Source organism: Beta vulgaris, chromosome 7, assembly GCF_026745355.1.
Source record: "Beta vulgaris subsp. vulgaris cultivar EL10 chromosome 7, EL10.2, whole genome shotgun sequence".
NCBI lineage: Eukaryota > Viridiplantae > Streptophyta > Magnoliopsida > Caryophyllales > Amaranthaceae > Beta > Beta vulgaris.
The window spans coordinates 55,680,930-55,696,772 of record NC_079208.1 but is presented as its reverse complement, the minus strand read 5'-3'; the positions used below and the strand labels follow the sequence as shown (position 1 = coordinate 55,696,772).

Sequence of the window (15,843 nt, the reverse complement as noted above, 5' to 3'; positions counted from 1 at the left end):
TTTAGACCTGAGGAACTTCTTATCCTAAACAAGTCACTTTTACTTATATACAAGTGACTCATTGAGGTAAACAACTATTCTTTGTTTAAAAATGACTCATTTTGACTTAAAAGAGTGATGCATTTTGCAAAAAGTGAATGATATCACAGTTAATTTTATTATGAACTGATACTCAATACTAATTGAAAGTTATGAAGTATTGGAGGTCGTCACGTATCATCTAAATGTATATGATGATATATGGGGGAATATCATCCAATTAATTTCAAAATAAATAAATAAACGAATTACACGCAATGACTCGGAGTCTCGTCCGGGGCAACAACTAATCTATACAAATGTATTAAAAGCCGTTTCCATCAAAGGAACGGTGCCACGTGGCACTCTTCTCAAGCTTTTGATATACATGTTTATAATATCGATCAAAATTATTAACAATGTGTAGTTACTAGGATTCGATCGACAACATGACCTTTGAAATGAAATGTGAGAGTTTAACCATTAATGCATTACAATTTCAATGCTTAATGTTGCAAAGTAAAACATAATAAAGTATTATAATTGTATGTAATTATAAAAACATGTAGACAAACTTTTGAATTTTTAACCCATTTATTAAGTAATAATATTCTCTTACCCAAATCCTATTGAAATTGTTAATTTTATCCCCAATTTCTTAGAAGCTTTTTGAAAACAACTTATAATGCCATAACGTCCATTTTTCAATTTCGCACTAGATAAACTATTACGAAAAGCTAATAGAATCAATTATGAAATTTATGAATAATAATATATATCATAATTATAATTGACTCGAAAAATTGCTTGAACCAAAATACTACGTAGTTCTTAATTAAAACCCGACATCTAACATAGAGATAAGTGCTAAATCATCTCATATCCCCAAATATAACCAGAGACTCAGACAAAATTCTAAAATCAAGAGACAACACAACCCAATTACCCAAGTTAATTACTACACCTACAAAATATAATTAAATGGAATAGTTTAGTAGACAAGATCATGCTAAACCAAATCTACACTCAAAAACGACTAATGGAGTACAGTACTACTAGTATTAATTCCGCAGTAGGTGAAGACTGAAAATTGGGTATAAATGAACCAATTCTCTCTATCACCATTCGCGCCGTTCTCTTCTTCTCTTTCCTTCATTTCACTTCGTTCTCTCTCTCTCCCCTTTCCATCCTTCACTACCAAACCTCGCTTTTCCTTCTCATACTTCCGTCTTACAGTTCATTCTAGGTACTCTCTCTCTTTATTTCTTCAATTTTGTTATAATTTGAATGATCCCACTTCCATTTTTCTTCTGAATATCAGCTAATTTGGAGTTTTTACCAGTTAGTTTTTAGTGGGTTTCTGTCAGAATTCGATTTTGTTTTGATTTGGATGAACCCACTTTCATTTTTCTTTTGAAAATTAACTAATTTGGAGTTTAGACTTTAGTGGGTTTATGTCAAAATTTGATCTTGTTTTGATTTGAGTGAACCCACTTTCATTTTTCTTTTGAAAATTAGCTAAGTTGGAGTTCAGACCAGTTAGTTTTAGTGGGTTTGTGTGAAAATTTGATTTTGTTTTGATTTGAATGAACCCACTTTCATTTTTCTTTTGAAAATTAGCTATGTTGGAGTTTAGACTGATTAGTTTTAGTGGGTTTGTGTCGGAATTTGATTTTGTTGTGTGCCCTCTTTTGTTTGAATAACTTTGACCCTTGTTGTTTTAGTATTGAATAAGATGTGGGTTGTTATTTTATTATTAAAACGTTTTGATTTTAGGGAGTTCCAGAGTTGTTGGAATTCATAGGTGATCATGTTTGTTTCTATTTAAGGTTCATTTGCAAAGATATGGTTAAGAGAATTGAGATTCATTAGATGCTCTTGTGAGATTATTACTAAATGTATGAAGTTGATTGTTTGGTTTACATGAGTTTGAGAGCTTCAAGGTTTTCAAATTATAAATATTCTTAGTTGTGGAAGATTAATGGTTGATAATGGTTCTATAATTTAATATATGGGTTAAGAATCATTCTAAACCATTAGATTTCCATGGACATATTAAATGCGATCACCTGATAATCATCCTAGAAAAGATTTTCTAATTCTGTATTTGACCCATTTTCTATATTGGTTTAGGTTATTTTGCTTACTAGAAAAAGAATTAAGATTAAAAAGAATTTTTATTTGACTATTTGATTGGTGTTTTATAGTACAAGAACGATGGCATCACACATTGTTGGGTACCCCCGTATGGGACCTAAGAGAGAGCTGAAGTTTGCCTTGGAATCCTTTTGGGATGGAAAAATCAATGCAGAGGAGTTGCAAAACGTGGCCCATAGTTTAAGGACATCTATTTGGAAACAGATGTCTGATGCTGGGATTAAGTATATTCCTAGTAATACCTTCTCATACTATGATCAAGTATTGGACACCACCGCAATGCTTGGTGCTGTTCCCCCTAGATATGGATGGAATGGCGGAGAGATTGGAAATGATGTTTACTTTTCGATGGCTCGTGGTAATGCCGATGTTCCTGCTATGGAGATGACTAAGTGGTTTGACACCAACTAGTGAGTGATCTCGGCATTATGCTCTCTTTGTCTTTGACCAATGCTTTCATTGTTGTGAAGGTTCTATCTATTTGTTTGTCTGCAGCCATTACATTGTCCCTGAGTTGGGTCCTGACATGAAGTTCACATACGCGTCTCACAAGGCCGTGGATGAGTATAAGGAGGCTAAAGCTGTAAGTTTGGTAGTTTCCTTAAAGTGGTTTCTAAATCCATATCGTTTACTTGATTTATGGCTTTCCAAGATATGTACTTTATCTGTTCAAAGTACTTTATTTATAAATTTTAGGGCATTGCCAGGGTTCAAATTCTCATCCCAACAATATGTCGGGGATTTCACTGTCTTATAGACTGTTTAGCCTTGTACCTAGCCTTTGAGCTGGTGTGCCTTGAAGGTTAGTAGTCTAAAAGGGGTTTGTCTTTGGGCCAATTATCTTTTCTAATTAAAAAAGAGTATGTGTAACAATTGCTTTATACGGTCTCTTGTGCACATATTTGCTCACTAAGTATATTTTGCTATGTATTATAAAAAATTGAGAGATAGTGACAATTTTATATTTTTAAAATACACATAAATTAAATCTAACAAGATCCCACGTCATAGTATTTTTTTTATGCTTAAGTGCTGAAGTTTGTGAAATTTGGCCACCAGAAAACTGGTTTTGCACTTTGTATTGAACAGAGTACGTATTGGATTGAACTTAATATAATCACAGGGATCAGGATTTAGGAATCATAATTTTAGCGCTATTGATTACTGATCAAAGTGGATATGACATATGAACCATAGATGGTTATATAAGTTGGCGTGCTGCAATGCGTGGGACTGATGGAACTTATTTGGTTTTGTCTGTTATATTCTTGCAGCTTGGAGTTGAAACTGTACCAGTGATTGTTGGTCCAGTGTCTTACCTGCTGTCATCAAAGCCAGCAAAGGGAATTGAGAAATCTTTCCCTCTTCTTTCTTTACTCGACAAAATTCTTCCTGTCTATAAGTAAGTATTTTCAAAGAGTTACACTTCTGTTTTTTAGTGTTTTTCCATAAGCTAGTGCTGATTGTTGCATTTAATACAGGGAAGTGATTTCTGAACTTAAGGCTGCTGGTGCATCCTGGATTCAGTTTGATGAACCTAAACTTGTCATGGACCTCGATGCTCATCAATTGCAAGCCTTCACACACGCCTACTCGGAGCTAGAAAGCGCTTTGTCAGGGTTGAATGTTCTCATTGAAACCTACTTTGCTGATATTCCCACGGAAGCATACAAAACTCTTACTTCATTGAAGGGTGTAACTGCTTTTGGATTTGATCTGGTTCGGGGCACAAAGACCCTTGATTTGGTCAAGGGTGGATTTCCTTCTGGAAAGTATCTTTTTGCTGGAGTAGTGGATGGGAGGAACATTTGGGCTAATGACCTTGCTGCTTCTCTTAGCAGCTTGCAGTCTCTTGAGGGCATCGTCGGAAAAGGTATGCAGCATAACTATTCTGATTTAATGCTGTCTTATGCAGAGCTTATAACCTGCTTATGCTTATCTTCTTTGTGGTACAGACAAGCTTGTCGTATCTACTTCATGCTCTCTTCTTCACACTGCCGTTGATCTGGTGAATGAGACTAAGTTGGACTCAGAGCTCAAGTCATGGCTTGCTTTCGCAGCTCAGAAAATTATCGAGGTCAATGCCTTAGCTAAGGCATTGTCTGGTGAGAAAGATGAGGTGGGTCTGTCATTTTACTTTAATTTGTAGGGAAGTGACCCCTGGTACAATTTATTATCTTTTTCTTGGAAACATTTGAAAGAAAATAAAAAGTTTAGCCTTCCAATATGTCAAATCTAAATTATTTGGATCATGTGAGATTGTAACTTTTCTTCTGTTAAGTCTCTCTTGTTTGAAGGCCTGATTCATTCAACAAGCATCCCCATTGCAGGCCTTTTTTTCAGCAAATGCTGCCGCTTTAGCTTCAAGAAAATCTTCCCCTAGAGTGACTAATGAGGCGGTTCAGAAGGCCGTAAGTGCATTTATCCTTGTCTTCTGTTACAGTCATAGAGTATCCTGTTTCTCATGCTGATCTTTTACTTTGCTTCATAGGCTGCCGCGTTGAGGGGATCTGATCATCGTCGTGCCACAACTGTGAGTGCCAGGTTGGAGGCTCAACAGAAGAAGTTAAACCTTCCACTCCTACCTACCACCACAATTGGTTCTTTCCCTCAAACCATGGATCTCAGAAGAGTCCGCCGTGAATTCAAGGCTAACAAGTAAGTTACTATCTTTGGAGCGACAAATTGAAGTTTATTGTAACAGAGTTCACGTTCTAACTGTTCTTACCTGAATGTGTTAGGATCTCTGAGGAAGAGTACGTGACAGCTATTAAGGAGGAGATTAGCAAGGTTGTTGAACTCCAAGAAGAGCTTGACATAGATGTTTTAGTCCACGGAGAGCCAGAGGTTAGCTCATTTTAAATTTTATATATTGCTGTTATTGGGTACAAACAAGACTCCCTTTTCTGATGCGTAGCTTGCTGTTTTACAGAGGAATGACATGGTTGAGTACTTTGGGGAGCAACTGTCGGGCTTTGCCTTCACTGTTAACGGGTGGGTACAATCCTATGGATCTCGTTGTGTCAAGCCTCCTATCATCTATGGTGATGTGAGTCGGCCCAATCCCATGACAGTCTTCTGGTCCACAATGGCTCAAAACATGACAAAACGGCCCATGAAGGGAATGCTTACTGGCCCTGTTACAATTTTGAACTGGTCGTTTGTCCGAAATGATCAGCCCAGGTAAACAATATTCCCGACAATATGACTAATCTGCTTTGGTCGTGCATTTTTCTTTATATTAGAAACATCTTGCTGATGTTCCCTTTTAATCGTATTTTAAAAAATACATTTCCTTTCAACCTCTTTTAGGTTTGAGACCTGCTATCAGATTGCTTTGGCCATCAAGGATGAGGTTGAGGATCTTGAGAAGGCTGGCATCACTGTCATCCAAATTGATGAAGCCGCATTGAGAGAGGGTTTGCCTTTGAGGAAGTCCGAGCAGCCTTTCTACTTGGATTGGGCCGTGCACTCGTTCCGGATAACCAACTGCGGGGTTCAAGATACATCTCAGGTTCTCACTCTTTACTTTGGAAACTATTATCTGCTTATTAGATCCTACACGAAGTAATATGATGTGCGTGATGCCCAGAAGCTAAGCACATACTACAGTTCAAAGTAAAGAAATATACTTTTCAAAACAAATATTTCCATTCATAAAAGAATATACATATTACACTAAAAGAAAGCACATTAAAAGAATATAGTTTTGTGATAATTATAAAGAATATTAAGTGGGAGCATATTACAATTTACACGTCATGCTCCCGAGTGTATAATCAAAACAACTTTTATTTGAATTGGTCTGGCAGATTCACACCCATATGTGTTACTCTAACTTCAACGACATCATCCACTCGATTATTAACATGGATGCTGATGTGATTACCATTGAGAACTCAAGATCAGATGAGAAACTCCTTTCAGTCTTTCGTGAGGGTGTCAAGTATGGTGCGGGTATTGGCCCAGGTGTCTATGATATCCACTCCCCCAGAATCCCGTCCACAGATGAAATTGTGGACCGCGTCACTAAGATGCTTGCAGTCCTTGAATCCCATGTCCTTTGGGTTAACCCTGACTGTGGTCTGAAGACACGGAAGTATGGTGAAGTCAGGCCGGCCCTTACCAACATGGTTGCTGCCGCTAAGGCTGTTCGCACCCAGCTTGCGAGCTCTAAATGAGTCAACATCGTCACAAAATTTGAGAAAATAAAATGAGAGCGGAAGAAAAGTGTTTATATAGTAACAACTTTAATATAAGTTTGTCTTTCAAATGCAGGCTGTTTATGTAATCCTATTCTTGTTTTCTTTTCATCTGTCATTTCTTTCATGTTTTTTCACTTGAGGGCACAATGTGAGCTCTTCAAATATATGGAATGAAAATATTACTATTTCAGTTGTAAATAAATGCTCCTTGTTCTAATCCCTTGTGTGTTAAATTTTGTCTTTTGTTGTAACTAATACTACCTTTAAGGTATGGATAATCTCATTAACTATAAAAATTGAGAATATCAATTTATTGTCATTAAGATATCATTAAATAGTAGAGTTGAGTTGATATGACCAAGGTTGGGCTAAGTAAAATTGTGCTGGGCTTTATCATGCCAAGCAGGGTAAAAGACTATATTAGTTTTATTTGGGCCTATCGTGGTTATGGGAAAAGGCTGCCCAAACATGGCCTTGGTCAAGCCGATCTCTAGGAAATATAAGCCGTAGTTGATTGTGCTCGTTCTGATATATCAAAATAATCCCGTGGTGGATTCCCCTCAAAACATAAAAAAAAAAGATTAAGTACTTGCCCTTGGGGGTGTAAGGAGAATCAAACCTTGGCGTCCTGGTTGGAAACAAATTAGGCAACTGCTCTAAGTTGCTTCTCGAATTATAACTATATAGAACTATGGAAGCAATTAATCAGTTTGTTGTGACTTGTGTGGAAACTATCTCAATAAGTTTAAGAAAATGTAAGAAAAAAAAAATCTGACAATCATGGATATGTGTAGCAATTTTATCAAGCATATTATAGCTGGCAATTAGTACTAGTACAAACACACAAGAAGCATTTTCTTCTGCTTTCACCTTCAAAACCAAATAATATAAAGTGTTTTAGAGTCTCTCAACCCATTTCTGCTCTTTTCAGTCCCTAAAATCACACTGAAAGACACAGATATATAGTTGAAAGAAAAAAAAAAACATGTATAAAACAAAGTTACAAGAGATGTGTGATGTGAAATCATGGTCACATCCAAAGTATACAGCTATCAAGTATGGTCCTGATCATAGTCCAAGGTTCACAGCTTCAGTGTTCATCAATGATGCCGCCTTTAATTCGCCTACTTCCTGCAAATCCATGAAAGAAGCTCAAAATAAAGCTGCTGAGGTTGCCTTGATGCATTTCATCTCTTTGTCTTCTGCTCGCTTGGTAAATACTAGCTCATCTCCAGGTATTAATCAAACTTGCTCAACTTTACTCTTATTTCTGTCCTATCAGTTAAAAAGAAATTTACTGTTGTTTCTGAGTTTAACTTTGTAGTTTTGTACGTGTTTGAATTCTAATTATTTGATGAATGAAACTACGAAAGTCACGTTTACATTTCCCATTTCTGAAACTTGCAAACTCGAAAAACACAAGGAAACTAAGGAGGAAATATTTTCTTTGAAATAGTAGTAACTTCAAAAAAAAAAAACAGACCACTTCTTCTGAAAAATAGTAAATTTCTTTAGTGTGGTGTGTATTTTATCTCATATAAGCTCGTATTGTAAGTCATTTTCTGATTGAACTCTGACATTCGCATCCATTTTTATAGTAGTCTTGAAGTGAAACCTCGTTAATCCTGATTAGAAAGTTTAACTCTCACTTTGTATTCTTTTGTGTATCAACCATGAAGTTGTAAATTCTCATAAAACTAGATGAATATGTTTAACAAAATTATGCATCTTTCTGAAATCTTCTGTTTAAGTTAAGGGGATTGTAAGCTTCTTATTGCAAGTTAATTAGATTTTAAAACTTTGGGTAACAGTAATGGGTGAAATTTGAAGGTTATATCATAAAATGGCTTATATTTGTTAATAATGAACTAAACAATATCATATTTCTAATAACAGTTATTGTTCTGTTATTTTACTTTTTGCGTATCTGTGTTTCTGTTTCCATGCAACTCAGCCTACTCTAAATGCATTTTATGATCTTACAAATTCAAATTATTTTTGCATTAGGCTGTGAATGTGATACACCCAAAGATGGATTAAAGATGAAGGAAACCAGTAAGAGTAAGACTATAATTCCTGTTGAAATCAGAGAAGGTGAGAAACTTCTGTTCTGTCTTTGGTGTACTTCTGAAGTCTGAATTAACTTCATGTTATCTGACTATTTGTGTTACTTAATAAGCTGTGACCAAGAAACTTCCAAAGCTGAAGGAGAAGCAAGAGGAGCATAAGAACTCGAATTCTATTGCTAATTCAGAGGAAATAGAGATTGAAGATGCTAAACTCAATCTGACTTCATTGTCACTTGAAGAATATCCACAGGTTACAGTAGAACAATCAATCATATAGTAACTCGTATATTATACAAGTCCGAAATTAATAGTCATGTTGATAGTTGAATTTAAACGAGTAATATACAAATTAAAAAGCTGGTTGAGGTAGTAAACATATAACTGTATATTGTATCTGTCCGAAATTGATTGTCACGTTGATTTGGCACCTTTGATAGGATTTTGGACCCAAGTTAGCTCAAGGAGGAGGGGCTTCCAAATCGAAAAAGATTGGATGGACTGATCCTACTGGAGTGGATGATTCTTCTCTCAAAGGTAAAGTCCCTTTGAACTATTCATTAGTTTTCTTATGAACTAGGAAAGCAAAATTGTTTATTTTTTCATCTGAGCAATTTTTTTTGTTTAATCATCCAGGAGAAAGTGTGTTGTTTTTCCATTGTCTGTTTAGTAGTATATATACTATGTTTATATGAATTTTGTCCATGTTTCAATGCTTCTTCTCATGTGAGCCTATGTATTAGTAAAAACTAACCATCTAATGTGACTTGGTTAACACAAAAACTTGTATATGATAGGTTTAATTATCCAAAGTTGTCATATAAAATTTATCCATTTACAAAGTTGATTTTTGTATGATTTGAGTGACTAAGCTTATTGTATATACTACCTCTATATTGGTCGAGTTTTACATAATTTGGCACATTATCTACTAGAGTACATAGTTCATGTATGTGTAATTAAAGATAATGCATGTTGGAGATCATGAAAAATTAATGTTGCAATACGTGAAGCTAGTAGAATACGAATGTACACAAAGTATAGTTTATTATGGCCTATTTGTTATCATTTTTGTTGTCAAATTTTTCAAAATAATCATGATTATTGTATCATATGCCTTTATAAATTTCAAAACCAAAAACTAGAAATTGCCAGTGGTATTGATCATGATTTTAAGTTATTGATATGCTTTTTAACTTGTTTAATGGAAGGGCATTGTACCTAAACGAATTAAAAGTACTAATCATTAGGTGAAATTAAGAAAATTTTAAATTGTCAGGTGAAGGAAAACTAGTGAATACTTCAGCTGAGAAATTGGTGGATTCGAAGAAGCAGAAAGATCCTGAAGCAAGAAGTTTCTTAATTTGCAACCGGGTCAGAGTTTATACCTATATACCAGACGTAAGTAATCTTCCCAAGGGATCAACTGTGCTGCAACTTAGTGAGAGCAAGTGGGTTGTTGTCAGCCTGGATTTCCCAAATGAGAAAAGCAAATAATGTGTTAACTTGATTAATCAACTTATTTGTGTCTGAAAATCAGTTACAAAGCCTTAACTCAATAAACAGCTGATTCAAAAAAAGAGACAAAACTTGTTTGTAACTTAAGATGAAGGACCAAATTGTGTGAACCATATACCTGGGTTAAGTTTCTATCTGATCTAGCTTTCTACTGTTTCAAACTACTTGCTTTTATTATCTACGAATCTTTACCAATTCTGTTTTTGGGTCAAAAAAGTGCCAGGTTTGGGCACATTATTTGGTGCACAAAAGAGTATCCAAGTAGGTTCTCATGGTCTAGTGCATGAATTATATGCGCGAGTGTTTCAGTGTTTGTGCACCAATGCACGTGCTGGACCAGGTTCACGGTTCACCATCCTGTCCCCTGGGTCTCCTGAGTGCACCGTATATACGTTCTCTTGTTTGAGGTCGCAGACAAGAGTTTTGGTTAAGTATTTACCTAGGAAGATAAGCTTTCAAGACCAAGAAAAACATAGCAGATATTCTCTTTATTGCTTGAAAGTTGAAACTGCATAGTTGGGTAACAAATATTTGTGATAACATTTAAAAGCAAGCCTGATATACATGTCAGGAAATGGTTTTTTCAGAACTATTTAACTTCTTATGCTCATTTACAATTATTTCATTCCTGCTGCATCTCTCTTTATGAGCTTTACAAGATTAAAATTCTTGATGATCATATTCCATAATACTTTGCTCATCAACCTTGGTGAAGGATCTGAACATCTTGGTGATGTGGTAGCCAAGAATCAGCAGCAAAGTAACATAAACAGCAACTCTCTTCAGATTTTCTGGCTTCCTTAGCTCCTTAAAAAGCTCACTTCCACCTCCTAGTACCTGTTTACGTGTCTCATCTAACACGTGTTTTTCTTTTCTATCCTTGTTCTTCTCCTCAGAAATCTCATCTTTCTGTACTCTATGCACTGCATCCTCCTCCCTCTCTTCTTTCTTCTCCACCTTTTCCTCCGAAGGAGCTTCTTGTTCAAGCTGTGGCGCAGGAGGTTCTGCAGTATTTTTCGCTTGATCAACAGGCTCTACTGCTGGTGCGGGTGCTTCTGCAGCTGTTTGTACATGGTCATGTTGTTCAGTTGCTGCCGGAGTGATTAACTTTGGTTGCCTGATGTAGAGTATACCTCCCTCATACTTGGCAGTCATATCTTTCATATCAATGTTTGATGGTACCGGGAATTCCTTGAGAAAACGCTTCCATTTTTTGTCCCCAATCGGGCGTTCTCCACTTATCCTTAGGATACGTGATGTGGTTAATTGAACCTTCAGTTGCTCCTTCCTGAAACCTGCTTATGTAGTTTTATCGGATGAGCGTTTTTAACATTAGGCATGCATAAAGGTCTGTAAGAACTCGACACAACATGAATCAGAACTACCCACATTTCACCCAATGTGATCATTAGACTAGATTGACTAAGTTCACTTGGTTCAGGTCACATGGGTTAGGCCCAGGCACAAGCTGGCGGTCCACCTAGTGGGTTAGTCTTGAGTCAAGCTTTTAACCACCAGAAATGTTCTTCTAACCCATCATGGCACCAACTTAATTGGTTTGACGCGCAACCCACCTATATAGCTTAGTGTGCAATCTTGTGTCCGATTTTACTTACTTTTTTATCATCGCAATCCTAAAACCATCATGAAACTAAACACTAACCCGACCCATTTATTTAAAATCCGAATTTACTTTCAAGGAGGTTGTAAGAAAAAACAAAGAAAAAAAAGATACCTGGGAGATAAAGAAGCAAGGTGTCACATTCTTTTTCTGATATAAAGTCAGAAATAGGAGCAAAATCTTCATAGTTGCGTTCAGAAGTGTTGGCCATCATCATAACTTGTATATGTTGATAATGATGTTGCTATGGTAATTACAAGAATAATGTGGTGATTGTGATTGCATATCATCTGATAGAACTTAAGATATATATAGATTTGTGTCATTGTGTGTATTGAAGAGATTCTTCTATGTTTATTTGCTTTCAATTTGGATTATTCCATGTTTCATGAAGACAAGAAGGTGATCTATGTTTTGAGGGAAAGGAAATTCCTTGTTTCTGTCATGCTTTCTTTCTTTTCTTTTACATAATTTGCTGGAAGAATCTTTTTTTGTTAGTTAATCTCATAAAAAAAGCACATATTATTATGTTTACATTTCACCAGGGAATAGGGATTGTTGTATGCTAGAATAAATCTGTGTAAACAGAATAAGTGTGCTAAACAGAAAGACTTTGGTGTGTGGCAATGAATCAAGCTTGTCTCTAAAGCATGTCAAACTCGACTCGAGATCTTAATGAATTTGTTTGAACAAATATTTAAAACATAATTTAGCATTTACTTCCTCTATTTAAAAATAATTATTCATTTTAATGCAGTAATAAATATAAACACAATATTACTACAAGTGCTTTTTTTTTTCTTTCTACTTTTCTTTGGAGTTGTATTTTTTGTTCTTTTGATTCACTTTTCCTCTCACAACAAATGTGACTCTTATGGTTCACCATCAACACTTACTACTTGGTTTCTTCCCAAAAGCAATTGGGTAAAACGAAAAAGGAAAATTTCACAAAAGAGGTTCCAACTAGGGGTGGAAATGAGCCGAGCCGAGCCGAGCCCGAATAGTGTTAGGCTCGACTTGAGCTCGAGTTTCGAAAACAAGGCTTGGCTCGAGCTCGAGCTCGAGGCTCGTCGAGCCTCAAAAACGGAGCTCGGCTCGGGCTCGTGTCTTATTAATTCTTAAAAAGGAGCAATTTGTTTGGATATTTGCAATAATTGGGATAAATAGCCGTATAAGTAGTAGTAGAAATTTTGGCTCTTTATTGCAATTTTTTGGTTTCTTTGCATGTGTTCGGCTCGAGCTCGTTCAAGGCTCGGCTCGACACTGACTTGGTTGAACTTAGAAAATCAGGCTTTAAAATTTTACGGCCCAACTTCATCTTGTCAACTCAAATACTTTATTCATAAAGATTTAGATGCTAAAGAGTCAGTCCCAGCAACTAAGCTAGACCCATCATCTAAAACCATCTAAACATTTGTAGATACACCCACATTTATAATGCTGAATTTTCAATACACTTGTTATTCTTTCGATGTAGGACATATGGAAGTTAAAAAGCAAAATCATCCGGCTACGAGCCTTGGCCTGGAGGATTTGTAAACTACTTCAGTTTGTAAAATAACCCCACCACCCATTCTAAAACAAACTTTCCAACTACCTTAGTGGATCGTAATAGTTTTATATTGCATGATAAGTAGATAGTGTTTAAGTTATTTGTTAGAAGTTATAAAATTTGTGTAGGCTATAAATTGTCAAATGTTGTCAAATATAAATAGCCTTCATCAAGAAAAGCTAGACATGGGCACATGGAAAACAATAAGTATGGGCAAAATAAGGATGTTGCTTGTCTTTGGAATCGATGTGGGACACTTAATAATTTACATAAATATTATTAAGTATTAAGAAGTTTTCGAACATGCTCATAGTCAATGATCAATAAACATTTGTATTATTGTCTATTATTTTATTATTCATATTACTATTAGCTGATTACTCCTTCCGTTTCCTAAAGATCTTCCCTCTTTCCGTTTAAGTGCGTTTCCAAAAGATCTTCCCTCTTTTACTTTATTCCTTATTTGGAATTTTTTTTCCATTTTTACCCTCTCATATCCTTATCATATGGTCCACCATTACATTATTAATTCAATTTTACTATTTTTCTCTCTCCTACTTTAACCCCTTTTTATTTGTTTATTTATCTTAATTCCTTTCTCTCTCCTACTTTACCCACTCCACACCCTACACAACTTAATTCTCATTGGTATATGTAGTAATAGTAACAAGAAGGATCTTTAGAAAACGGAGGTAGTATGTTATTATTGAAATTTTAATTAAAGTACCATAATAATTATATCGTATTATACTTGTATTATTGTCTATTATTTTATTAAATATTTGTATTATTTTCTATTATTTTATTAAATATTTGTATTATTGTCTATTATTTTATTATTTATATTACTATCAGCTGATTATATTATTATTAAAATTTTTAATTAAAGTACCACAATATATAGTATTTTACTTGTATTATTGTCTATTATTTTATTATTTATATTACTATTAATAAGACTATTAGATATATTAGTGGTGAAAATTGTCTATAGGCAAGTATATAAATAGTATACTACCTGCGTTTCTTTTTAATTGTTCCACTTTGCTTTTCATTAGAACCAAGGCAAAAGGTGAAAAGTAGGAGAGAGGGGCTAAAAATTCTGAAAAGTAGAAAGAGACAAGTACAAAAGAATAATAAAAAATTATGGAGGAGAGAGAAATAATCAGCACATGGGATAGTTTTGGGGAAAAAGTAATCAACTCTTTTACATTAATGTTGGCGGGTTACATGTCTAATTTTTGAGGGAAATTTCAAGTTCCCTCCAATATCTAAACAAAAACTACCTTTACAATTTCAGAATTTGGAGGGAAAAAAATTCAAACTTTTTTACACTTCAACTTCCCCACTTAAAGGATCCATTTAACAGCCATAATTCCACCCAACAACTTATCTTCTCTCTTCCTTCTTCTCCATTTATTGCCTCTGTTTATCACTTAACGCATTAAATTTTTCACAAAGGGGGGTGGGGTGGGTTTTTTTTTTGGCCTCAGGTGCATTAAATGGTAGATATCACAAATTAAGATGTCATTGTACTTGATTCGCATCATCCTCGGCCTTGGTTGAGCGATGAACAGAGGCAACAAATGGCTGAGCTTTTATTAGCACAAGCCAACGGGACTGAGCTACCATATGGTGCAATCTCTAAAGCTACTGAGAAATTCAACGTGTCCGCAAAACTGCAAGTACAATCTGGAACACAATGAAGAACCAAATTGGTGAAGAACACAAATCAATGTTAAGAAGAAATGGCAGGCGTAGTGGGCAGGAAACGGTTTACACTGACAGAACAAATGTTAACTTCAATTCCACTTAGGGACATAACCAATTTAAAAGATCTTGCAAACAAACTGGGTGTCTGTGCAAGTACAGTGTGCAGACTAGTTAAAAAAGGCAGCATACAAGCAAACAGTAATCCAATGCGTCCAAAATTATCACCAAAAAATCAGATTTCAAGGGTCATTTGGATTCTATGTATGGTACAACAACCACAAGTAGAGGGAGGGCAACCAATGTTCAATGATTTCTTCAACTTCATCCACATCGATGAGAAGTGGTTTTACATGCATCAAAAAACACAAAGGCTGTATTTGCATCCAAATGAAGTTAATCCACGCAGAACATGCCAATCAAAAAGGCATATAATTAAGGTGATGTTTGAAACTGCAGTAGCTAGACCATCATACAACATGTTGGGTCAATGCGCTTTTGATGGGAAAATTGGTATCTTCCCATTTGTGGAGGAAGTGGCAGCACAGAGGTCATCTAATAATAGGCCAGTCGGCAGATTAGAGACAAAAGCAATCACCAATGTCACCAAGACAGATGGAGAGATGTGTTAATTAATCACATCTTACCAGCAATAATGTCCACCACACAGGAGCAAGGTGATATACATACAACAGGACAACGCAAAGCCACATGTAACTGCATCAAACCCACTACGGATACTAGCTAGTAGACAAAACGGGTTTGTTTTTCATTTGGTGCAGCAGCCACCAAATAGTCCTGAGCTAAACATGTTGGATCTTGGTTTCTTTAGAGCATTACAAACACTCCAACATAAGGAAAGACCAAACACAATACTAAAGCTATTGCAAGCAGTTAACAAGTCATTTAAATAAATGCAACCAAAGACTTTAGCTAATGTGTGGCATACATTTCAGTACCATATGATTGAAATTTAGAAAGTAAGGGGGAATAACA

At 35.5% G+C, this 15,843-nt stretch overlaps 3 protein-coding genes across 3 annotated transcripts; 2 read left to right on the top strand and 1 right to left on the bottom strand.

The window, feature by feature from the left end:
- The first annotated feature begins 1,080 nt into the window (after positions 1-1,080).
- Positions 1,081-6,597, top strand: LOC104899904 (5-methyltetrahydropteroyltriglutamate--homocysteine methyltransferase). Its single transcript, XM_010687194.4, has 12 exons — positions 1,081-1,264; positions 2,226-2,585; positions 2,671-2,758; positions 3,450-3,577; positions 3,657-4,048; positions 4,131-4,294; positions 4,506-4,586; positions 4,667-4,833; positions 4,917-5,022; positions 5,108-5,358; positions 5,488-5,689; positions 5,988-6,597. Exons 1-12 carry the CDS (start codon positions 1,119-1,121, stop codon positions 6,354-6,356), a joined length of 2,454 nt encoding a protein of 817 aa, XP_010685496.2. The 5' UTR covers positions 1,081-1,118; the 3' UTR covers positions 6,357-6,597.
- A 119-nt stretch (positions 6,598-6,716) lies between these two features.
- Positions 6,717-10,128, top strand: LOC104899901 (uncharacterized). The gene is made up of 5 exons (XM_010687193.3): positions 6,717-7,615; positions 8,388-8,474; positions 8,560-8,699; positions 8,887-8,983; positions 9,726-10,128. Exons 1-5 carry the CDS (start codon positions 7,366-7,368, stop codon positions 9,941-9,943), a joined length of 792 nt encoding a protein of 263 aa, XP_010685495.1. The 5' UTR covers positions 6,717-7,365; the 3' UTR covers positions 9,944-10,128.
- Positions 10,129-10,437: 309 nt separating this feature from the next.
- Positions 10,438-12,008, bottom strand: LOC104899900 (inactive protein RESTRICTED TEV MOVEMENT 2). Its single transcript, XM_010687192.4, has 2 exons — positions 11,700-12,008; positions 10,438-11,259 (listed from the first exon to the last, which is right to left on the bottom strand). Exons 1-2 carry the CDS (start codon positions 11,800-11,802, stop codon positions 10,625-10,627), a joined length of 738 nt encoding a protein of 245 aa, XP_010685494.1. The 5' UTR covers positions 11,803-12,008; the 3' UTR covers positions 10,438-10,624.
- Positions 12,009-15,843: the final 3,835 nt, after the last annotated feature.